At 42.0% G+C, this 7335-nt stretch overlaps 1 protein-coding gene across 6 annotated transcripts in view; it reads left to right on the forward strand.

Annotated features, from left to right (window-relative positions):
- The window catches only part of LOC139368365 (solute carrier family 41 member 1-like), a 28745-nt gene extending 21764 nt beyond the window's left edge, over nucleotides 1–6981 (forward strand). For 5 of the 6 annotated variants that reach the window (XM_071107142.1, XM_071107144.1, XM_071107145.1 and 2 more), the window contains 3 exons: nucleotides 1629–1760; nucleotides 2049–2200; nucleotides 2373–6981. In XM_071107142.1, coding sequence (XP_070963243.1) covers nucleotides 1629–1760; nucleotides 2049–2200; nucleotides 2373–2546 — 458 coding nt within the window. In that variant the 3' untranslated portion in view covers nucleotides 2547–6981. The remainder of the gene's footprint in view (nucleotides 1–1628; nucleotides 1761–2048; nucleotides 2201–2372) is intronic. The other variant, XR_011626952.1, reaches the window with a different exon arrangement.
- Nucleotides 6982–7335: the final 354 nt, after the last annotated feature.

Genomic DNA, 7335 nt, shown 5'->3' on the forward strand with positions numbered 1-7335 from the left:
TCTAGAGTCCAATGGCAGCGAACTTTACATCACTCCAGCCGACGCTTGGCATTCATTTCATGAAGCTCCCGACGAACAGTTATTGTGCTGATGTTGCTTCCAGAGGCAGTTGGAACCCTGTAGTGAGTGTTGCAACCGAGGACAGACGCGATTGGGTACTCTGCAGTCCCGTTCTGTGAGCTTGTGTGGCCTACCACTTATTGCTCCCAGACATTTCCACTTCAAAATAACAGCACTTACAGTTGACCGGGGCAGCTCTAGCAGAGCAGGAATTTGACAACTGACTTGTTGGAAAGGTGGCATCCTTTAAATCACTGAGATCTTCAGTAAGGCCATTTTACTGCCAATGCCCGATTTTATACACCTGTCAACAACGGATGTGGCTGAAATAGCCGAATCCACTCATTTCAAGGGGTGTCCACATACTTTTGGTGATGTATTGTATCTTTGCAAGGAAATTAACTTAAATATGATTAGGCTACATAATTTACAGTGTCGGTAGATAATAGTGATAATGGAAAGAAGTGGAGGGCCCTCAACCAACGAGTCGGTCTACAAATCGTCCCGCTCTTAAAAGGTAGGCTATATCCTATATGCAAAACATAGCTCGTGAGAAAGTTCAAGTGTCCGGTCTCATTAATCTTGCAGCTTCAAGTGCAGTAGATACCTCTCTTAGTTGGGCGTGCGATATCAGGCGTGCTTGTGGTCTCAATTAAATAGAGTATGAGGCTATATCCTATGCAGAAGCACGGGTAGATATCTTTACAGGGAAATTAACTTCCTAAATAACGTAGTTTGAAGAGAGCAGAGTTGGAGAGAGAGAGCGGACACTTTCACTTTCTCTTCAGCTACGTTTAGCCTACCTTTCAGGAGAGGGGCGAATTTCAGACGGACACAATCAATATTTATTTCTAGGCAATGTAGTAAACTATAGCCTAATCATAATAGTTTATAGTTTACTACATCGCCTAGAAATAAATATTGATCACCCGTATTTGTGTCCGTCTGAAATGTATCCCTCTCATGAAAGGTAGGCTATTAGGCCTATGCTAAACGTAGCTGAAGAGAAAGTGCAAGTGTCCGCTCTCTCTCTCTCCAACACTGCTCTCTTCAAACTACGTCTAGTCTAGCATATTGGCCGATATAGCCCAGTAATACCGATCGCCTAATATAATGGGCTACGTGAAAATCTCTGGTCATTTAACCTAACCTATTTCTTAGGTTATTTTAGAGCATTTTGATATTACCTATAGTATAGGGCGCACTCTTGCTGGAACCATGGCTGTCAAGCGAGCTGCCTGAAATAACATTGCAGGACTGCGGTTGGGTTCAAGACCAGGGAGCAGAAGAGAGTCCGACAGAAAGCCAGCGGGAGCGGGCAGGTGCGGTATGAAATCTGTCCCGTGCAGACCTCTACAAGCCGGGATCTGTCAATGTGGAATTAATGAATCAAATTACAAATTAAATAAATCATGAGGATATACTCAGGAATTTTTGAAGTCAAAAGCATGTGGTGGGCAACATGTGTTTTACATATAGAGAGTCGTATTTCAATGGAAAAGCAGGTGACTGTATAATCGGAGACTTGTGTGGTTGATATTCTTTCCATGCTCTGTGCTTCCCCTCAGGTGTTGGAGGAAACTTGGTGGCCATCCAGGCCAGTCGGATCTCAACCTACCTTCACTTCTGGAGCATGCCTGGAGTCTTGCCCTATAAGATGAGACAGCACTGGCCCAGCCCCTTTACTACCTTCTTCACCTCAGGAAAGGCTCCTCCACTCTGTCTTTCTATAGAGGGTCATGGATTGCATGTAGATATGTCTGTAACAAACAAAAAATAAGGAGAATATATGCCAGTTACTTCCTCTCTGTTTGTGATTTAGCAAATATGAACTTTACTATTTGGAACCCCTCTCTTGCCATTCATGTTATATTTATCCTCTCTTTGTCATAGTATTTGTACAGATTTACATTTCAGACAGTGCTTCCACAGTAACTAAACAAGATAAGAAAACTACCTACAGTATTCATTAGTTGCCTTTGTCTCTCCAGGTGTGAACTCCAAGTCAGCGAGGGTGTTGTTCCTATTGGTGGTTCCGGGCCACCTGGTTTTCCTCTATACCATCTCTCTGCTCCAAGGCGGCCACACTGCCCTCACTGTTACTTTCATCGTCTGCTACCTGTCTGCTGCCCTTCTCCAGGTACGCCCTATCCCCTCGCCTGCTACCCCTCAGTCACTGGTACACTGATGGAGTTTGGTAAAGTCTCATACAGACTTTTCATTATACAGTTATTGAAGTATAAGGACTTATGGACTTCTCATTCAGATCTGCTGTGTGATGGATTGTCTGTCTGTATGGGATGTTCCTCCAGGTGGGCATCCTCCTCTATGTGGCTGACCTGATAGTCCGTCTGATGTGGAGGAGGAGTCTGGACCCAGACAACTTTTCCATCCCCTACCTGACAGCCCTGGGAGACCTGCTGGGGACCGGCTTCCTGGCTTTGGTCTTCCGCTCCGTCTCACTCATGGAGGGGCTGGGATTCTGAAAGGGATGGAGGTCATCGGTCTGCTACAGGCCTCTCTGTGCTGTGCCTTCCCAGACAAGGGGTCTGTATCATCTCCCTGCCCTGCCTCTCCTCTGCCTTCACCACTGGAGGGAGTTACTCTGCTGGGCGTGGGGATGGCAGTGTGACTGACTGACTGCACGCACACTCACTCACTCAGCTTACAGTTCATCAGGAAGTGTGAGTCATTTCAAACCTCAGAAAGTATGGGTTGATGGGACAAACTACAAACTCATCCAGGTCCTATTTCACACACCCCACATGTCACTTGTGAATGTGAGACAATGGAAAAATCAACACACTAAATGGAACTTTTTCTGAAATTAGGGAACGGTTATTGATCGATAATGGGTGCATTGTATGTTGGTGTATGAAAAATGAATTTTAACTTGTTTACAGTATTTCTGGATGTAGAATGCAGAGTGGGGCTTGGCAACATCCCTTTCATTATAGACATAACTCAAAAAACCTTACTTGACTGGTAACTATAGGAACATTCTGTTGTAGATCGAAGTAGAATCATCTTCATACATCACCACCAATGCGTAGCTTGAAACTACTGCACCCATTGAAATTGCAACTAGGGTGTGGGAGACAACTGGACCTGTGAATGTATCAAGGCTCGAACATATTTGAAGGCAATCAGTATTATTTTGTGATTTTTCTATGAGCAGCTTACTGTCACAGTGTTAAGTTAAATATCTGCAAATGAAACTTTTAAGGGAGGCACTTCTTAAACCAGAGTTAAGTTACCGTTGGCATGTCATCAGTAATGTGAGATGGGATAAGGGCAAAACATTGAAACTGTTCTCAAATCTGGTTCAAGGTGTTAGGCGTCTTATCACATATGACAGGACGGGACACGGTATCATAGCAAAGTGCCTGATAAAGTGTTACTAATTTTTGTCACATCTTAATGTTCAGCAGCAATCTTAAATGCAAAAACAAAACCTTAAAGTACACAGTATCTGTCAAGTCCGTGTATCATGAATGTTACATGTCGGGTGTGTTTTGTATAATCACAAATGTCTATTTAAAGAGAAGGTAGCTTAATTTAAAACATTGCAATGTCCCCATTCACATGCCTTCTGTACGTTACAACTGTAGTGCCCTCACACATGGTTAAGGGGCTTGAACATAAAAATGAAACAAAAAAACGAATGTAAATGTATTCCTTATTTTGTTTATCCTACCGTCATCAACATTTCATGAATTTGAATCACTTTAAAATGTACATCCATCCATAATTTCACTACATTGAATCACACATTTTAAAGCTCATTTCATAGAGAATATTACAATCTGGACTATACTGTATCTAGTAACTTACTTTGAAGAGATGGTCGTTGGGTCAAAATAGGCATTTGAAAAAATTCAGTGTACTTGTCTTTAACTGCCATTTCCCGAATGTCAGACTGGACAGATTTCACTGTCCAACTCATTTTTCTCAGCTTCAGAAGCATCTAAATTCACCAAAGTGTGTGTGGTTATCCTTAGATATATTCTCCGGAATTACTCAGAGGGAATTGTTGATTTGTCACATATTTATTATAGACTACATTACAAATGTTCCAAAAATGCTTTTTATGTACAAGTATCTGCCAAAATATTGGAAACGAGTAATTGAGGGATACAAAGTATATGGAAAGCAGATGCTTCCACACAGGTGTGGGTCCTTATGCTTAGGGTCCTTATTTTGGCTACCATGGCTAGGGTGACAATGCCCCCATTAACAGGGCACGATTGGTCCCTGAATGGTTTGATGAGCATGAAAACACTGTAAAACCATATGCCATGGCCGAATACAACAGGTGTAGGTAGACCTTACCGTGAAATGCTTACTTACAAGCCCTTAACCAACAATGCATTTTTAAGAAACTAAAGTTAAGACAATATTTATAAATATACTAGAGTAAAAAAATTAAGTAACAATAAAATAACAATAATGAGGCTATATACAGGGTGTACCGGTACTGAGTCAATGTGCGGGGGTACAGGTTATCGAGGCAATTTGTACATGTAGGTAGGGGTAAAGTGACTATGCATAGATAATAAACAGTGAGTAGCAGCAAATAGTCCAGGTTGCCATTGGATTAATTGTTCAGCAGTCTTATGGCTTGTTGAGGAGCCTTTCGGACATAGACTTGGTACCGCTTGCCGTGTGGTAGCAGAGAGAACAGTCTATGACTTGGGTGACTGGAGTCATTTTTTGGGCCTTCCTTTGACACTGCCTAGTATATAGGTCCTGGATGGCAGGAAGCTTTGCCTCAGTGATGTACAGGGCTGTACGCACTACCCTCTGTAGCGCCTTACGGTTGGATGCCGAGCAGTTGCCACACCAGGCGGTGATGCAACCGGTCAGGATGCTCTCAATAGTGCAGCTGTAGAACATTTTGAGGATCTGGGGACCCATGCCAAATCTTTTCAGTCTCCTGAGGGGGAATGTCTTTCGTCAAGAAAGTTGTGCCCTCTTCACGACTTTCTTGCTGTGTTTGATAGTTTGTTGGTGATGTGGACACCAAGGAACTAGAAACTCTTGACCCACTTCACTACAGCCACATCGATGTGAATGGGGGCATGTTCGGCCCTCCTTTTCCTATAGTCCACGATCATCTCCTTTGTCTTGCTCACATTGAGGGAGAGGTTGTTGTCCTGGCACCACACTGCCAGGTCTCTGACCTCCTCCCTATAGGCTGTCTCATCGTTGTTGGTGAACAGGCCTACCACCGCTGTGTCGTCAGCAAACTTAATGATGGTGTTGGAGGCGCGCTTGGCCACGCAGTCGTGGGTGAACAGGGAGTACAGGAGGAGACTAAGCACGCACCCCTGTGAGACCCCATGTTGAGGATCAGTGTGGCAGATGTATTGTTGGCTACCAGGATCCAGTTGCAGAAAGAGGTGTTTAGTCCCAGGGTCCTTAGCTTAGCCCAGGGTCCATACTTACCCTAAATGAAGTGACTGAGCCACGAGTTGAGAACCAACGAAATCAGCTTCCCTCCCTGTTGCAAATATTGTATCATCATCCCCTTCATTTGAGGAAGATGACTGATAATATTTTATTAACCAAATGTTTTAAAAGTTGTAATATTAAAATACCCATCACATCACACATTTAGTAATGACAGGATGCATTTGAAAGTTCATGCACAGAAAAGGTGCCTGTGCATTGATAAGCACGTAATAACATAAAAATGGCACTTGTAATAGCCCATTTCACAGCAGAGCCTGCTGAATTGGCGAGATAACTTTTCTTTCGTGTTGATTTCGGCAAAAATGTAAATGTGGCACTGACACGCCCATGGATTGATGTTTAAGCATTGGCTCAATGAATAGTCACGCATTTGACTAGCCATGCATAGTTACAAGCCTGCTAACGGCAGGCAGATGAGCAATATCCACAGTCATAGTACGGATGAAGCCTGAGCTGGAATGTGAAGCTAACTGAAGCTGGATAGCTTTAAAAATGCCTGAGTAGATCTAGCTTACTTTGTAGTGTATACCACTCTGATCTCAACCCACTTGCATACTTATGGGCGATTCTGGAGCAGCGCTTGAGACAGCGTTTTCCACATAGAAAAGACAATGAATAGAACGGGCTTGGAACCTCTAACCCTGGCATTTGTGATGTAGTCATTTCCATGGTAATGTATAATGTTAATTCAGATTATGCTAACTGGCTCATGGAATGGAATTCACTTTTTAAATGTTATTTGAATTGAATCAACAAATCACAGCACAGACTGATGATTGGACTTCCTGCTTTTACTTCATTCTTTGCTCTTATGGGTACACTCGCAATGGCCGCCAGTCCACCCATTATGCCATCATTCACTTGAATGTTCCAGACATTTGTAGAATCAAGGTGCATTGAAGCTGTTCTGGCTCGTAGTGGCCCAACGCCCTATTAAGACATTTTATGTTGTTCAATTTATTTTGGCAGTTACCTGTACATGTCTTTAATATTTTACAGACAGAAAGATGGAAACATTATTTATCTTTAATCTGGTCTAAGTAAATCCGGTCCTGGAGTGTTTTAACAAAATGAAACCAAAATATTTGGGCTGACTTCATCCAGAACATTTTTGATTTTTGTGGTTTATGAAAATATGTGCAATTTTAATGAGAACACAAAATGTGCATGTTTTAGACAATATTTCAGAAATATTGTAATACAAAAAAGTATTATATTTGTGTCTACATGTAACTGGAAAAAAGTTGATTGTGATAGGGTGTGGTGCCTGGCCTTAACATGCCTTTTTCTACACAATTGCAGAACTATCATATTATTTAAATTACTTTTCATAGACATTTGAAATGATGGTATCAAATACTTCATAAATGTACAACAAGCATCAATATGTTTTCTGTGGTCTGTGGCTCTGGTCAGTCGCATTGTAATAAAAAACACTGAACAGTATGTGACCGCATAACCTGTAATCTTTCTCTCTCAGCTCTCCCTGTGCTCCAGTCAGTCAGTCCCATTGGTTTAACACAACTGACCACTGGTCTGTATCAGTTAGTGTACATTGATATTAAATTCAGTTTGTTGGTAACACAACTGACTACTGGTCTGTATCAGTTAGTGTACATTGGTATTAAATTCACAGTTTGTTGGTAACACACAATGAGCACATAAAGTTGTTTTTAAAGCCTGTGCAAAATATTCTCCAATGAATGAGTCATGCCGAAATTGCAGATAGGGTTTTTGGACTTTTCAAAAGTGGAGAAAACTTTCATTCCTTCACAATAGTTTCATAGCCACAAACTATAT

Source organism: Oncorhynchus clarkii, chromosome 16, assembly GCF_045791955.1.
Source record: "Oncorhynchus clarkii lewisi isolate Uvic-CL-2024 chromosome 16, UVic_Ocla_1.0, whole genome shotgun sequence".
Lineage (NCBI taxonomy): Eukaryota > Metazoa > Chordata > Actinopteri > Salmoniformes > Salmonidae > Oncorhynchus > Oncorhynchus clarkii.